The sequence below is a fragment of the Bombina bombina genome, chromosome 8 (assembly GCF_027579735.1).
Source record: "Bombina bombina isolate aBomBom1 chromosome 8, aBomBom1.pri, whole genome shotgun sequence".
In the NCBI taxonomy this organism is placed as follows: Eukaryota; Metazoa; Chordata; class Amphibia; order Anura; family Bombinatoridae; genus Bombina; species Bombina bombina.
In genome coordinates, this window is record NC_069506.1 from 5036417 (window position 1) to 5054876 (window position 18460).

Genomic DNA, 18460 nt, shown 5'->3' on the forward strand with positions numbered 1-18460 from the left:
GCAAACATCCTCATACTGCAGCCTGACTTTACACTGCAAACATCCTCATACTGCAGTCTGACTTTACACTGCAAACATCCTCATACTGCAGTCTGACTTTACACTGCAAACATCCTCATACTACAGCCTAACTTTACACTGCAAACATCCTCATACTGCAGTCTGACTTTACAGTGCAAACATCCTCATACTGCAGCCTGACTTTACACCACAAACATCCTCATACTTCAGCCTGACTTTACACTGCAAATATCCTCATACTGCAGTCTAACTTTACAGTACAAACATCCTCATACTGCACTCTGACTTTACAGTGAAAACATCCCCATACTACAGTCTGACTTTACACTGCAAACATCCTCATACTGCAGTCTGACTTTACACTACAAACATCCTCATTCTGCAGCCTGATTTTACACTGCAAACATCCTCATTCTGCAACCTGACTTTACACTGCAAACATCCTCATACTGCAGCCTAACTTTACACTGCAAACATCCTCATACTGCAGTCTGACTTTACACTACAAACATCCTCATTCTGCAGCCTGATTTTACACTGCAAACATTCTCATTCTGCAACCTGACTTTACACTGCAAACATCCTCATACTGCAGCCTGACTTTACAGTAAAAATATCCTCATACTGCAGCCTGACTTTACACTGCAAACATCCTCATACTGTAGCCTGACTTTACACTGCAAACATCCTCATACTGCAGCCTGATTTGACAGTAACAATATCCTCATACTGCAGCCTGACTTTACACTGCAAACATCCTCATTCTGCAGCCTGATTTTACACTGCAAACATCCTCATTCTGCAACCTGACTTTACACTGCAAACATCCTCATACTGCAGCCTGACTTTACAGTAAAAATATCCTCATACTGCAGCCTGACTTTACAGTAACAATATCCTCATACTGCAGCCTAACTTTACACTGCAAACATCCTCATACTGCAGTCTGACTTTACACTACAAACATCCTCATTCTGCAGCCTGATTTTACACTGCAAACATTCTCATTCTGCAACCTGACTTTACACTGCAAACATCCTCATACTGCAGCCTGACTTTACAGTAGAAATATCCTCATACTGCAGCCTGACTTTACACTGCAAACATCCTCATACTGTAGCCTGACTTTACACTGCAAACATCCTCATACTGCAGCCTGATTTGACAGTAACAATATCCTCATACTGCAGCCTGACTTTACACTGCAAACATCCTCATACTGCAGCCTGACTTTACACTGCAAACATCCTCATACTGCAGTCTGACTTTACACTGCAAACATCCTCATACTGCAGTCTGACTTTACACTGCAAACATCCTCATTCTGCAGCCTGACTTTACACTGCAAACATCCTCATACTGCAGCCTGACTTTACAGTAAAAATATCCTCATACTGCAGCCTGACATTACAGTAAAAATATCCTCATACTGCAGCCTGACTTTACAGTAAAAATATCCTCATACTGCAGCCTGACTTTACAGTAAAAATATCCTCATACTGCAGCCTGATTTTACAGTGCAAACATCCTCATACTGCAGCCTGACTTTACAGTACAAACATCCTCATACTGCACCCTAACTTTACAGTACAAACATCCTCATACTGCAGCCTGACTTTACAGTAAAAATATCCTCATACTGCAGCCTGACTTTACACTGCAAAAATCCTCATACTGCAGCCTGACTTTACAGTACAAACATCCTCATACTGCACCCTAACTTTACAGTACAAACATCCTCATACTGCACTCTGACTTTACACTGCAAACACCCTCATACTGCAGCCTGATTTTACAGTGCAAACATCCTCATACTGCAGCCTGACTTTACAGTACAAACATCCTCATACTGCACCCTAACTTTACAGTACAAACATCCTCATACTGCACCCTAACTTTACAGTGCAAACATCCTCATACTGCAGCCTGACTTTACACTACAAACATCCTCATACTGCAGTCTGACTTTACAGTACAAACATCCTCATACTGCACTCTGATTTTACACTGCAAACATCCTCATACTGCAGCCTGACTTTACACTGCAAACATCCTCATACTGCAGTCTGACTTTACACTGCAAACATCCTCATACTGCAGTCTGACTTTACACTGCAAACATCCTCATACTACAGCCTAACTTTACACTGCAAACATCCTCATACTGCAGTCTGACTTTACAGTGCAAACATCCTCATACTGCAGCCTGACTTTACACCACAAACATCCTCATACTTCAGCCTGACTTTACACTGCAAACATCCTCATACTGCAGTCTAACTTTACAGTACAAACATCCTCATACTGCACTCTGACTTTACAGTGAAAACATCCCCATACTACAGTCTGACTTTACACTGCAAACATCCTCATACTGCAGTCTGACTTTACACTACAAACATCCTCATTCTGCAGCCTGATTTTACACTGCAAACATCCTCATTCTGCAACCTGACTTTACACTGCAAACATCCTCATACTGCAGCCCAACTTTACACTGCAAACATCCTCATACTGCAGTCTGACTTTACACTACAAACATCCTCATTCTGCAGCCTGATTTTACACTGCAAACATTCTCATTCTGCAACCTGACTTTACACTGCAAACATCCTCATACTGCAGCCTGACTTTACAGTAAAAATATCCTCATACTGCAGCCTGACTTTACACTGCAAACATCCTCATACTGTAGCCTGACTTTACACTGCAAACATCCTCATACTGCAGCCTGATTTGACAGTAACAATATCCTCATACTGCAGCCTGACTTTACACTGCAAACATCCTCATACTGCAGCCTGACTTTACACTGCAAACATCCTCATACTGCAGTCTGACTTTACACTGCAAACATCCTCATACTGCAGTCTGACTTTACACTGCAAACATCCTCATTCTGCAGCCTGACTTTACACTGCAAACATCCTCATACTGCAGCCTGACTTTACAGTAAAAATATCCTCATACTGCAGCCTGACTTTACAGTAAAAATATCCTCATACTGCAGCCTGACTTTACAGTAAAAATATCCTCATACTGCAGCCTGACTTTACAGTAAAAATATCCTCATACTGCAGCCTGATTTTACAGTGCAAACATCCTCATACTGCAGCCTGACTTTACAGTACAAACATCCTCATACTGCGCCCTAACTTTACAGTACAAACATCCTCATACTGCACTCTGACTTTACACTACAAACATCCTCATACTGCAGCCTGACTTTACAGTAAAAATATCCTCATACTGCAGTCTGACTTTACACTACAAACATCCTCATTCTGCAGCCTGATTTTACACTGCAAACATTCTCATTCTGCAACCTGACTTTACACTGCAAACATCCTCATACTGCAGCCTGACTTTACAGTAGAAATATCCTCATACTGCAGCCTGACTTTACACTGCAAACATCCTCATACTGTAGCCTGACTTTACACTGCAAACATCCTCATACTGCAGCCTGATTTGACAGTAACAATATCCTCATACTGCAGCCTGACTTTACACTGCAAACATCCTCATACTGCAGCCTGACTTTACACTGCAAACATCCTCATACTGCAGTCTGACTTTACACTGCAAACATCCTCATACTGCAGTCTGACTTTACACTGCAAACATCCTCATTCTGCAGCCTGACTTTACACTGCAAACATCCTCATACTGCAGCCTGACTTTACAGTAAAAATATCCTCATACTGCAGCCTGACATTACAGTAAAAATATCCTCATACTGCAGCCTGACTTTACAGTAAAAATATCCTCATACTGCAGCCTGACTTTACAGTAAAAATATCCTCATACTGCAGCCTGATTTTACAGTGCAAACATCCTCATACTGCAGCCTGACTTTACAGTACAAACATCCTCATACTGCACCCTAACTTTACAGTACAAACATCCTCATACTGCACTCTGACTTTACACTGCAAACACCCTCATACTGCAGCCTGATTTTACAGTGCAAACATCCTCATACTGCAGCCTGACTTTACAGTACAAACATCCTCATACTGCACCCTAACTTTACAGTACAAACATCCTCATACTGCACTCTGATTTTACACTGCAAACACCCTCATACTGCAGCCTGATTTTACAGTGCAAACATCCTCATACTGCAGCCTGACTTTACAGTACAAACATCCTCATACTGCACCCTAACTTTACAGTACAAACATCCTCATACTGCACTCTGACTTTACACTGCAAACATCCTCATACTGCAGCCTGACTTTACACTGCAAACATCCTCATACTGCAGCCTGACTTTACAGTGCAAACATCCTCATACTGCAGCCTGACTTTACACTACAAACATCCTCATACTGCAGTCTGACTTTACAGTACAAACATCCTCATACTGCACTCTGATTTTACACTGCAAACATCCTCATACTGCAGCCTGACTTTACACTGCAAACATCCTCATACTGCAGTCTGACTTTACACTGCAAACATCCTCATACTGCAGTCTGACTTTACACTGCAAACATCCTCATACTACAGCCTAACTTTACACTGCAAACATCCTCATACTGCAGTCTGACTTTACAGTGCAAACATCCTCATACTGCAGCCTGACTTTACACCACAAACATCCTCATACTTCAGCCTGACTTTACACTGCAAACATCCTCATACTGCAGTCTAACTTTACAGTACAAACATCCTCATACTGCACTCTGACTTTACAGTGAAAACATCCCCATACTACAGTCTGACTTTACACTGCAAACATCCTCATACTGCAGTCTGACTTTACACTACAAACATCCTCATTCTGCAGCCTGATTTTACACTGCAAACATCCTCATTCTGCAACCTGACTTTACACTGCAAACATCCTCATACTGCAGCCCAACTTTACACTGCAAACATCCTCATACTGCAGTCTGACTTTACACTACAAACATCCTCATTCTGCAGCCTGATTTTACACTGCAAAAATTCTCATTCTGCAACCTGACTTTACACTGCAAACATCCTCATACTGCAGCCTGACTTTACAGTAAAAATATCCTCATACTGCAGCCTGACTTTACACTGCAAACATCCTCATACTGTAGCCTGACTTTACACTGCAAACATCCTCATACTGCAGCCTGATTTGACAGTAACAATATCCACATACTGCAGCCTGACTTTACACTGCAAACATCCTCATACTGCAGCCTGACTTTACACTGCAAACATCCTCATACTGCAGTCTGACTTTACACTGCAAACATCCTCATACTGCAGTCTGACTTTACACTGCAAACATCCTCATTCTGCAGCCTGACTTTACACTGCAAACATCCTCATACTGCAGCCTGACTTTACAGTAAAAATATCCTCATACTGCAGCCTGACTTTACAGTAAAAATATCCTCATACTGCAGCCTGACTTTACAGTAAAAATATCCTCATACTGCAGCCTGACTTTACAGTAAAAATATCCTCATACTGCAGCCTGATTTTACAGTGCAAACATCCTCATACTGCAGCCTGACTTTACAGTACAAACATCCTTATACTGCGCCCTAACTTTACAGTACAAACATCCTCATACTGCACTCTGACTTTACACTACAAACATCCTCATACTGCAGCCTGACTTTACAGTAAAAATATCCTCATACTGCAGCCTGACTTTACACTGCAAAAATCCTCATACTGCAGCCTGACTTTACACTGCAAACACCCTCATACTGCAGCCTGATTTTACAGTGCAAACATCCTCATACTGCAGCCTGACTTTACAGTACAAACATCCTCATACTGCACCCTAACTTTACAGTACAAACATCCTCATACTGCACTCTGACTTTACACTGCAAACATCCTCATACTGCAGCCTGACTTTACACTGCAAACATCCTCATACTGCAGCCTGACTTTACAGTGCAAACATCCTCATACTGCAGCCTGACTTTACACTACAAACATCCTCATACTGCAGTCTGACTTTACAGTACAAACATCCTCATACTGCACTCTGATTTTACACTGCAAACATCCTCATACTGCAGCCTGACTTTACACTGCAAACATCCTCATACTGCACTCTGATAAATATGTTAATAGTCCAGGAAACCTTCCCCCCAGTCAAATTCTATTTCTATTTTTATTCTCTTTTTCCTCTTTTCTTTTCTTTTTGAGCTCACTATTATAAGTTTACATGTTGAGAGCCTGCAATCAACATAACAAAAATTAAATAAAAATTAAATAAAATTTAAATAAAAATTAAAAGTAAAATTAATTAATATTGATTAAATATAACATTTGATTAGTGAAATTAAATTTTACATGTCTGAGCGATGTTTTTAGCAGGCACGTCTGTACATATACATTTTTCAGCAGCCATTACTATCATTGTAGTGTGTATTATTGTATTGTGTTTCATTATTATTAGTCTCTGTTGCACATAAGCTTTTAACATTGATAATCTGTTTGTTTACAACATGCATTTTCTGTTACATGCATTTTTCCAGGGGTTAAATTTTAAGAGGGTGTTCTCTCAACCGTAAATAACTGATTGTTCTGTACACCAATCAACCAATCAGCAATACCTTTAGGGTATATACATGCTTAGCAGAGTATAATGTACAGGTCACAGATGAAGGCGTGAGCCGAAACGCGTCTGACCACTTAGTCTACATGTAGTTTTTATGTCCTATTATTTTACTTTCTATTTTGCTCACAATAAAGATGCATTGGATTTCAAATTTCGCTTGAGACCCGCTTTCTTTGTATACACTCATCTATTCTGGTCTGGGGATTGCCAGCAGCGGTTAGCCGAGTGAAAATTGGAGTTTGGTCTCTTATTGGATATTTTTCTTATTGGACGTCCTGCTGCTTCATGCCCTAATCTAAAGGTTACTTCAAAAATAAGGATCAACGAATATAACACAATTAATAACTCTTATATGGAAATAACCCATACCTGACATACAGAGGATCTATGGCCTATCCGGCGACAGCGGTGTGAGGGTGCTGCTTGATGTGGAACTTTTCCTCCGCTCGGAGTTGCCTGGGGGACCGGCATAGGTAACGCAAGTGGAAGCGCACAGCGCATTTGGGATCACGTCATTTCCGGTGAAGCCGACAGGGCCGCCGATGCGTCGACCGAGAGGAGCCGCTGATGTGGAGAGGTTTTTCGCTACATACTGCAGGGCTCCCGTTACCAGGGTCTGATCTGCATCAAACAGCTGCTTAATCCCAAGGACGCTCCACTTCGCTCCTTACCGGTAAGACGCTGTTTTTCAATATTGGGTATTCATTTCCACAGTTATTAATACTACAGTTACTTTCGGATATTGAGGCATGATGACAAAGACTGTCCTAAATATATGCTAAACTATAAAGAATTATTTTTCCTGGTTACGGAAGTGGGGATAATTTAGAAGTGGTTTGTTAGGAAATTCTTTGTGTATCTGGATCTTCAAATCCCAATTTTTTTCCCTTGCCTTTCTCCACTCGATTTACCCACTTCCTTACAATATATAAGAGACAGCACCATTCAGCACACACAACGCTGTGTAACCTGTTGACTTTCTATTTGGGGTCTGTTTTTTCATAACAGTCCATTTGTGAGCATTTAAAGTTATCATGGAAAGTGTAAAACCTTTTTCCCTAAGAGCAATAGCTGATTTGGATAGATCAAGGCCCACCTTGGATGAGCTATTCTCCTGTAAATCTAGGAGAGTGACTATCACAGATGTCTTCTCTAAGCTAGAGGATCTCCTTATCAAGGAACACAAGATCTGGTGGGATATTAATCTCATGGAAAAATATTTAAGTTTGGACATGATTCCCAGGGGTTTGAGGATCGTCAAATTCCCCACCTTTATGATCACTGACAAGGTCTTCATAGAAAGATGGAACTCTATACTAACGGATTGCTCAATCAGGCTTATGAATATGCTTATAACATATAAGAAGGAGCAATTGGATTATATACGAGGTGAAATTACCACACTTCAGGAAGATCTAAATCAATTCTTGACACATAAAGATTATAATAAGTTTGATGATATCCTCCAAGGGACTGTCACTTCTTTTTAAGAGGACATTGATGCTCTAAAATTTAAGAAATTTGATAGGGATCTTTTGGACTATAAGAATAATTTGGTGTATCTTTGGTCTAGTTATAAGAAAAAATCTAGGAGATTTAATAAGAAAAATCAAAAATCACGTGCTAAACAGGTTTCTTTTTCAGACACAGATGCATCCTCAACAGAAGATGATTCTCCAAAATCTACCTTACTCCCTGAGGCACGAGACCAACAACAAAGTAGATACAATGATCCAGGTAATGGTAACATTGTAATTGACAATACAAATAGACAGGAGATTACTCAAACACATATTGCAGACACCTCAGACAGATCTGGTCAGGAATTTATTAGTACCATTAGACCTACCTTTGATTTAGTTCTAGATGATAGAGAAGGGACTGATATTTCAACAGGATTAGATCACTCAAGCCAAGTTGTCTCCATACAATCTACTACACAGGTTTTTCCCAAGGAACAGAGAACAAAAGGCATAGGTCTAGAAAAAGAAAGAGAAGGGGCAAGCGTATCAACGCAGAAAGACAGAAAATACCCAGTGAGAGTGAACCGTCAGAAAAACAAATACAAAGTCACACAGTAATTAATGTCTCTTCATATGAGTTAACAGATGAACAAAAACAAGTTCTCCAGCTAGGTTTAGGCTTTGTACCTGCTGAAGACTTTAATCTTTTTGATACAATTATAGATGTCAATAGATTCATACGTAAATTGACATTAAAAAAGTTTTTCGCACAGCAAAACTTGTTGCCCTCTAATATTTCTCACCATGTATCTAACTCTGGTTTTTTGGAAATTTCTCCAATAGATGTATCATTTGATGAAGTACATGACTACATGTCCCTTTTGGAATTGGAATTAGAGTCCAGCAGAGTGAATTTGGGAGTTATAAATACACATGTAGGTTTCAGACCACCTTCAGTCTTCTATCCCACTAAACATAGGGGTAATGTTTTGGAGTTTTTCCATAAGAAGATAGAAGCTGATCTGAATAACCTACATGATAGTTTGAATACCTCTTCGAGGTTTCAAAACTTATCCTTATTACAAAAGAAAGCTCTCAAGTCCCTGCAGGTGAATTCCAACATTGTTATTAAACAAGAGGACAAGGGTGGGAATGTGGTAGTGCTTAACAGAGTTGATTATATTGAGGAGGCTTATCGCCAGCTCAATGATACTAATGTCTACATGAAATTGGGAAAAAATCCTACCTTTGAATACCAGAGACTTGTGTACGACATATTGGATGATGGGAGAGAAGCAGGATTTTTTGATAGTGACACACATGATTATCTTTATGTTAAAGATCCTATTGTCCCAATTTTTCACCACCTTCCAAAAGTGCACAAGTCTCTGGAATCTATTAAGGGTAGGCCCATTGTTTAGGGCATTGGCTCTCTCTTGGAGAGATTATCAGCCTGGATAGACAGCATCCTTCAGCCCCTAGTCCAACTTATCCCAAGCTTTCTAAAAGATACCAAACATCTCTTGAATCTCTTGGATAAGGAAGTCTGGTCTCAGGATTACATATGGCTAACTGTGGATGTAGTGGGGCTGTATTCAGCCATTCCACACAGTTTAGGTTTACAATCAGTAAGATTTTTCCTAGACAGATTTAGTAATTATTCAACAGATTTCAAGAACTATGTAATGGATGTGATAGAGTTTTTACTCAATCACAACTATTTTCTGTTTGAAAATGAGTTTTTTCTCCAGAAACGTGGAACAGCTATGGGGGCGAAATTCGCCCCTCCTATGCCAACCTGTTTATGGGTTGGTGGGAGCTGTTCCACGTTTATGGACAGGAAAACTCTTTTCGTCAATGTATCAGATTCTACAGGCGTTACATTGACGACCTGCTCTTTATCTGGGAAGGTACATTACAGGAAGTAGATGAGTTTGTTGCATCCCTCAATGTTAACAGATGCGGTTTAAGTTTCACATATACATGTGACTGTACCAAGATTCCCTATCTTGATCTAACATTGATAGGTGATGTTTGTAGCAATACCATCTCTACTGAACTGTACTCCAAACCCATCAAGTCCAATGCTTTGCTGCATGCAAAGAGCTTGCATCCCAAAAGCACTGGATTTGGTATGATAAAGGGTGAAATGATCAGGTTAAAACGTAACTGTTCTAATAAAGAAACTTTTTTGTCAGAGAGTACCATGTTAACACAGAAATTTCTTGAACGCGGGTACACAATGCCAGTGATAGATAAAGCTCTAACACAGGTACAAGCTTTGGATAGGTCCTCTCTACTAAGGGACAGATTCAAATCTAGGCCAAATAGTCAAACTAAACAAGAAGAAAAGATTATCTTCAGTACTAGGTACAGTAGACAATATGATCAGATAATCAAGATTATTAAACAGAACTTGCCTATGCTTATGGGAGACGCTTCTTTAAACCCTATTATTAAAAGGGGTTTTCGTTTCGTCTCAAGACGCAATCAAACTTTGGGAAATTGTTTGTCACCCAGCATGATCCGTTCTCAGACTAAGCAAGGCAACTGGCTGGCGACCCATGGTCACTTCAAATGTGGGAAAACCAACTGTAAAGCCTGTGGTCATGCTGAGGTCTCTAAACATTTCCAATCCTGCGTCACCCAAAGAATTTACAATTTGGAACATTTTTCAAATTGTAGGAACAAATATGTTGTTTATTTAGTCAGATGTCACTCATGTAATCTTCAATATGTGGGTATGACTACAAGGGAAGCCCGTGAAAGGATTAGAGAACATCTTAATGATATCTCTAATATCTCTCCATGTTCAGCACTGGCAGAGCACTTTATAGTCAAACATGACTGTAAAGTGAACACATTCAAGTGGCTTGTGATAGAACAAATTCGTCGCCCCCAAAAGGGGGGGAAATCTGGATGAGATCCTCTCCAAGAGAGAAGCGTTTTGGATTTTTGTTCTGAGAACAAGAGTACCACTTGGCTTCAATATTGATTCAGACATCATAAATGTCTGGAAATAGGAACTTAAAATCACCCTGGTAGTACAGATTTATCATAATACAATGTTAGAGCAGGGCTTATGGAACCACCCAACAGAGTGGATATCCTGGTAGGAAGAATTAAGAAGTACCCACGCTATCTGGACCCTTAGTACTTAGTTTATCCAGGCGCTATGGACACCATAGGAGATAATTCCGTGTCTTTAAGTATCTTACTTTATTATCACACTTTCTCTCCGGGGAGGGTTGGTGATTAGAGTGGGGTTTGCTATAATAGGGGTCATTAGGGGCACATACATATTACAACCTCTATATAAGCTCAATACTATAGTACATATAATATATGTTCCTGACCAATCACTGCTGAAAAACACTTGCTATGAGAATCTATGGCTTTTTGCAGTTCTCTCAATGTGGTATAAAACCTAAGATTTTTTTAAAGTTTTTTGATTAAGAAGAGCTTTGATTTGGCAAAGGGACGATGGTTCAAGTGACAACTTTTACAGTTAAAAATGTCCTTAAATTTATGTGACAAAATATGTTAATAGTCCAGGAAACCTTCCCCCCAGTCAAATTCTATTTCTATTTTTATTCTCTTTTTCCTCTTTTCTTTTCTTTTTGAGCTCACTATTATAAGTTTACACGTTGAGAGCCTGCAATCAACATAACAAAAATTAAATAAAAATTAAATAAAATTTAAATAAAAATTAAAAGTAAAATTAATTAATATTGATTAAATATAACATTTGATTAGTGAAATTAAATTTTACATGTCTGAGCGATGTTTTTAGCAGGCACGTCTGTACATATACATTTTTCAGCAGCCATTACTATCATTGTAGTGTGTATTATTGTATTGTGTTTCATTATTATTAGTCTCTGTTGCACATAAGCTTTTAACATTGATAATCTGTTTGTTTACAACATGCATTTTCTGTTACATGCATTTTTCCAGGGGTTAAATTTTAAGAGGGTGTTCTCTCAACCGTAATTAACTGATTGTTCTGTACACCAATCAACCAATCAGCAATACCTTTAGGGTATATACATGCTTAGCAGAGTATAATGTACAAGTCACAGATGAAGGCGTGAGCCGAAACGCGTCTGACCACTTAGTCTACATGTAGTTTTTATGTCCTATTATTTTACTTTCTATTTTGCTCACAATAAAGGTGCATTGGATTTCAAATTTCGCTTGAGACCCGCTTTCTTTGTATACGCTCATCCTCATACTGCAGTCTGACTTTACACTGCAAACATCCTCATACTGCAGTCTGACTTTACACTGCAAACATCCTCATACTACAGCCTAACTTTACACTGCAAACATCCTCATACTGCAGTCTGACTTTACAGTGCAAACATCCTCATACTGCAGCCTGACTTTACACCACAAACATCCTCATACTTCAGCCTGACTTTACACTGCAAACATCCTCATACTGCAGTCTAACTTTACAGTACAAACATCCTCATACTGCACTCTGACTTTACAGTGAAAACATCCCCATACTACAGTCTGACTTTACACTGCAAACATCCTCATACTGCACTCTGATTTTACAGTGCAAACATCCTCATACTGCAGTCTGACTTTACACTGCAAACATCCTCATACTGCAGCCTGACTTTACACTGCAAACATCCTTATACTGCAGCCTAACTTTACAATACAAACATCCTCATACTGCACTCTGACTTTGCAGTGAAAACATCCTCATACTGCAGCCTGACTTTACACTGCAAACATCCTTATATTGCAGCCTAACTTTACAATACAAACACCCTCATACTGCAGTCTAAATTTACAGTACAAACATCCTCATACTGCACTCTGACTTTACAGTACAAACATCCTCATACTGCAGCCTGACTTTACAGTACAAACATCCTCATACTGCAGCCTGACTTTACAGTACAAACATCCTCATACTGCAGTCTGACTTTACAGTACAAACATCCTCATACTGCAGCCTGACTTTACAGTACAAACATCCTCATACTGCAGTCTAACTTTCTTTACAGTACACACATCCTCACACTGCAGTCTGACTTTACAGTGCAAACATCCCCATACTGCACTCTGACTTTACAGTGAAAACATCCTCATACTACAGTCTGACTTTACACTGCAAAAATCCTCATACTGCAGTCTGACTTTACAGTGCAAACATCCCCATACTGCAGTCTGACTTTACAGTGCAAACATCCCCATACTGCACTCTGACTTTATAGTGAAAACATCCTCATACTGCAGTCTGACTTTACACTGTAAACATCCTCATACTGCAGCCTAACTTTACAGTACAAACATGTATATTCCTTTTGTTTTCTTTTATAGGATTCCATCCCTGGTTGAATTAGTCAATCTATCTAAATTATGATTATAGATCTGTAAAATCTGTTTTTCTTATACTTATATTGAGTAAATGTGATAAAATATAAGATATTTCATCAATTTACAGTACAAACATCCTCATACTGCAGCCTAACTTTACAGTACACACATCCTCATACTGCAGTCTGACTTTACAGTGAAAACATCCTCATACTACAGTCTGACTTTACAGTACAAACATCCTCATACTACAGTCTGACTTTACAGTACACACATCCTCATACAGTCTGACTTTACAGTGAAAACATCCTCATACTGCAGTCTGACTTTACAGTGCAGACATCCTCATACTACAGTCTGACTTTATAGTGCAAACATCCTCATACTGCAGTCTGACTTTACAGTGCAAACATCTTCATACTGCAGTCTGACGTTACAGTGCAGACATCCTCATACTGCATTCTGACTTTACAGTTGAGACATCCTCATACTACAGTCTGACTTTACAGTGCAAACATCCTCATACTGCAGTCTGACTTTACAGTACAAACATTCTCATACTGCAGTCTGACTTTACACTGCAAACATTCTCATACTGCAGCCTGACTTTACACTGCAAACATCCTCATACTGCAGTCTGACTTTACAGTGCATACATCCTCATACTACAGTTTGACTTTACAGTGCTAACATCCTCATACTTCAGTCTGACTTTACAGTGCACACATCCTCATACTACAGTCTGACTTTACAGTGCTAACATCCTCATACTGCAGTCTGACTTTACATTGCAAACATGTATATTCCTTTTGTTTTCTTTTATAGGATTCCATCCCTGGTTGAATTAGTCAATCTATCTAAATTATGATTATATATCTGTAAAATCTGTTTTTCTTATACTTATATTGAGTAAATGTGATAAAATATAAGATATTTCACCAATTTTCCAAGGGTTTATGCCTATGAAAACAAAATATATGCGGCCATAGTAAAATTTAAACATGGCGGCTGATTGATTCAATATTGATGATTATACCTGATGTGTTGAACAATTCAAGCGCCTAGATCACGAGTCTTGCGTTAGCCTTAAAAAGCAGGGTTGAGAGGTCCCAACGCTGCTTTTTAACGCCCGCTGGTATTACGAGTCTGGCAGGTACAGGTGTACCGCTCACTTTTTTTCCGCAACTCGAGCATACCGCAAATTCACTTACATAAATTGCGTATCCTATCTTTTCAATGGGATTTTCCTAACGCTGGTATTATGAGTCTTGGAAAAACTGAGGGGTACAGCCTCTCCTGTCGACACTGATACCGCATTTAAAAGTCAGTAGTTAAGAGTTTTATGGGCCAACGCCGTAACATAAAACTCTTAACTAAAGTGCTAAAAAGTACACTAACATCCATAAACTGCCTATTAACCCCTAAACCGAGCCCCCCTCCCACATCGCAAACACTATATTAAAAATTTTAACCCCTAATCTGCCTAACCGGACATCGCCGCCACTTCAATAAATGTATTAAACCCTAAACCGCCACACTCCCGCCTCGCAAACACTAGTTAAATATTATTAACCCATAATCTGCCGTCCCTAACATCGCCGCCACTATATTAAATTTATTAACCCCAAAAGTCTAACCCTAACCCTAACACCCCCCTAACTTAAATATTATTTAAATACATCGAAATAAAATTACTACAATTAAATAAATTATTCCTATTTAAAACTAAATTCTTACCTATAAAATAAATCCTAAAATAGCTACAATATAACTAATAATTACATTGTATCTAGCTTAGGATTCATATTTATTTTACAGGCAAGTTTGTATTTATTTTAACTAGGTAGAATAGTTATTAAATAGTTATTAACTATTTAATAGCTACCTAGTTAAAATAAAGACAAATATACCTGTAAAATAAAACCTAACCTAAGTTACAATTATACCTAACACTACACTATAATTAAATAAATTACCTAAATTAACTACAATTAATTACAATTAAATTAAATAAACTAAATTACGGAACAAAACAAACATTAAATTACAGAAAATAATAAAATAATTACAAGTTTTTTTAAACTAATTACACCTAATCTAATCCCCCTAATAAAATAAAAAAGCCCCCCAAAATAATAAAAATCCCTACCCTATACTAAATTACAAATAGCCCTTAAAAGGGCTTTTTGCGGGGCATTGCCCCAAAGTAATCAGCTCTTTTACCTGCAAAAAAAAAAGACAATACCCCCCCCAACATTACAACCCACCACCCACACACCCAACCCTACTCAAAAACCCACCCAATCCCCCCTTAATAAAACCTAACACTACCCCCTTGAAGATCACCCTACCTTGAGACGTATTCACCCAACTGGGCAGAAGTGGTCCTCCAGACGGGCAGAAGTCTTCCTGCTATCCAGCCAGAAGAGGTCCTCCAGATGGGCAGAAGTCTTCATCCAGGCGGCATCTTCTATCTTCATCCATCCGGAGCGGAGCGGGTCCATCTTCAAGACATCCGACGCTGCAATCAGCCAATATGATTGAGCTTGATTGGAACAGCCAATAGAATGCCAGCTCTATCCTATTGGCTGATTGGATCAGCCAATAGGATTGAACTTCAATCCTTTTGGCTGATTGCATCAGCCAATAGGATTTTTTCTACCTTAATTCCGATTGGCTGATAGAATTCAGCCAATCTGAATTGAAGGGACGTCATCTTGGATGACGTCACTTAAAGGTACCGTCATTTAGTAAGAAGACTCTGGATGAAGAGGATGCTCTGCGTCGGATGTCTTGAAGATGGACCGGCTCCGCGCAGGATGAATGAAGATAGAAGATGCCGTCTGGATGAAGCACATTTTACCAGCTGATCGCTAACGTAAGCAGCGCTGGTATTGAGGTGAGATGTGGAGCTAAATTTTGCTCTTCTCTCACTTTTTGTGATTAACACCGGGTTTCTAAAAACCCGTAATACCAGCGCTGTCTGTAAGTGAGCAGTGAGCTTAAACTGCTTGTTAGCACCGCACCCCTCCTAATGCAAAACTCGTATTCTAGGTGCATATTTTGATCCTTTTATTAAATCAGGAAATATGATTATGTTCATTAACCTGTGAACTAATCTTTCATGAAAACTTTAACAGTGAAACATCAAAGATACATTGCTCATGGTGCCCATATTGTTTTAATGAAGCTAAGACTGTACAATTAGACAAATACAGTACTTATGTGAAAGGGTTTCAGATGGACTGGAGTAGCCAGGTTTCTCAATTTAAAGTATTAGTGGGGTAAAAACAATGCAAAACAACACGAAAAACAAGCAAAGAAGAAAGTTTTCTAATCAATTGTAGTAGCCTTGAATTGGAAATCTACACAGAAATCTGCAAATACATTTGTACAACTCTTCTAATGGGTCATAATAGAACCCTATAGTTTAAGTTCAGTTTAGGAATCAGTATGGTTAAAGGAACACAAATTAGGCTTGTACATGACATAATCACCAATAGATCTGTGAGGGTTGTACTCATCAGCCACTGAGCAATCTGTCCCTAGGTACGAGATGTGCACACACATGCATTTTCTTTATGTTTCAATAGAAATTCAGACAGATTTAAATTGTATGCAAAATAATGTTTCAAGACAAACGGACAGGAGGGGTTTAATGGTAAACAGTAATTCTCATGATCTATGTTGAAGTTTTTAAGTAACAGATTGTATCCTGAACTCCAGCCAAGCCCATGAACTGTAGGTTTAATGAGAATATAATATCAAAGTCATATACATTTAAGATTTCTTGTGCTTTTTGCTAATTTATTTTTCTCACCATTGTGTATAATTTTCTATTTAGTGAACCGGGGACAAAACTGCATTTCAAGGATTGTGTCAGTATTGAAGATCTGGAGGAGGAATTGGACCAGCTAAATTCTGAATTAGCAAACATTTTGGAAAAAGAAATGGAGTCACAAATTGATTATAATGATGAAGGGATATATTCTCTTCAGATGATGTCACTGGAAAAAGAATGTCTGAGAACAAAGATACAATATCTGGAAGACAAAATAACTGAACAGAACATGGTATGATTAATCCCCAACTCTAAACTTCACTGACTCCTAAATCTGAATGATTAGAAAATATCTTGTTTGTGTGGTTAAGCACAGAGATAAATGATTACAGAAGCACTTTATTTGTATAGGTTACATGGTGTAAAATAAATATTTTATTTGTGTGAAATATGTGTGCATCTTTTTGTATCCCCACTTCCTCTTCATGTTACTAGAAAAATACAGTAATAGGTTCCTCCTCATGTTACTTGTAAAATACAGTAATAGGGATCCTCCTTGTTACTAGTAAATTACAGTAATATGGTTCCTTCTCATGTTACTAGTAAAATAAAGTAATAGGTTCCTCCTAGTGTAACTAGTAAAATACATTAATACGGTTCCTCCTAATGTTACTAGTAAAATACATTAATACGATTCCTCCTCATATTACTAGTAAAATACATTAATATGGTTCCTCCTCATGTTACTAGTAAAATACATTAATATGGTTCCTCCTCATGTTACTAGTAAAAAAAAGTAATAGGTTCCTCCTAGTGTTACTAGAAATATACAGTAATACGGTTCCTCCTCATGTTACTAGTAAAATACATTAATACGGTTCCTCCTCATGTTACTAGTAAAATACATTAATACTGTTCCTCCTCATGTTACTGTTCAAATACATTAATACAGTTCCTCCTAGTGATACTAGTAAAATACAGTAATATGGTTCCTACTTATGTTACTTGTAAAATACAGTAATATAGTTCCTCCTCATGTTACTAAAATTATACAGTAAAATACAGTAATATAGTTCCTCCTCATGTTACTAGAAAAATACAGTAATAGGTTCCTCCTCATGTTACTAGTAAAATACATTAATATGGTTCCTCCTATTGTTACTAGAAAAATACAGTAATATGGTTCCTCCTTGTTACTAGTAAAATACAGTAATATGGTTCCTCTTCATGTTACTAGTAAAATACAGTAATATGGTTCCTCCTCATGTTACTAGTAAAATACAGTAATGC

General features: G+C 38.5%; 1 protein-coding gene across 1 annotated transcript in view; it reads left to right on the forward strand.

The window, feature by feature from the left end:
- The window catches only part of LOC128638168 (uncharacterized), a gene marked incomplete in the record, with an annotated part of 174028 nt that extends 156485 nt beyond the window's left edge, over window positions 1-17543 (forward strand). The window contains 1 exon segment of the mRNA XM_053690032.1: window positions 17234-17543. Coding sequence (XP_053546007.1) covers window positions 17234-17468 — 235 coding nt within the window.
- Window positions 17544-18460: the final 917 nt, after the last annotated feature.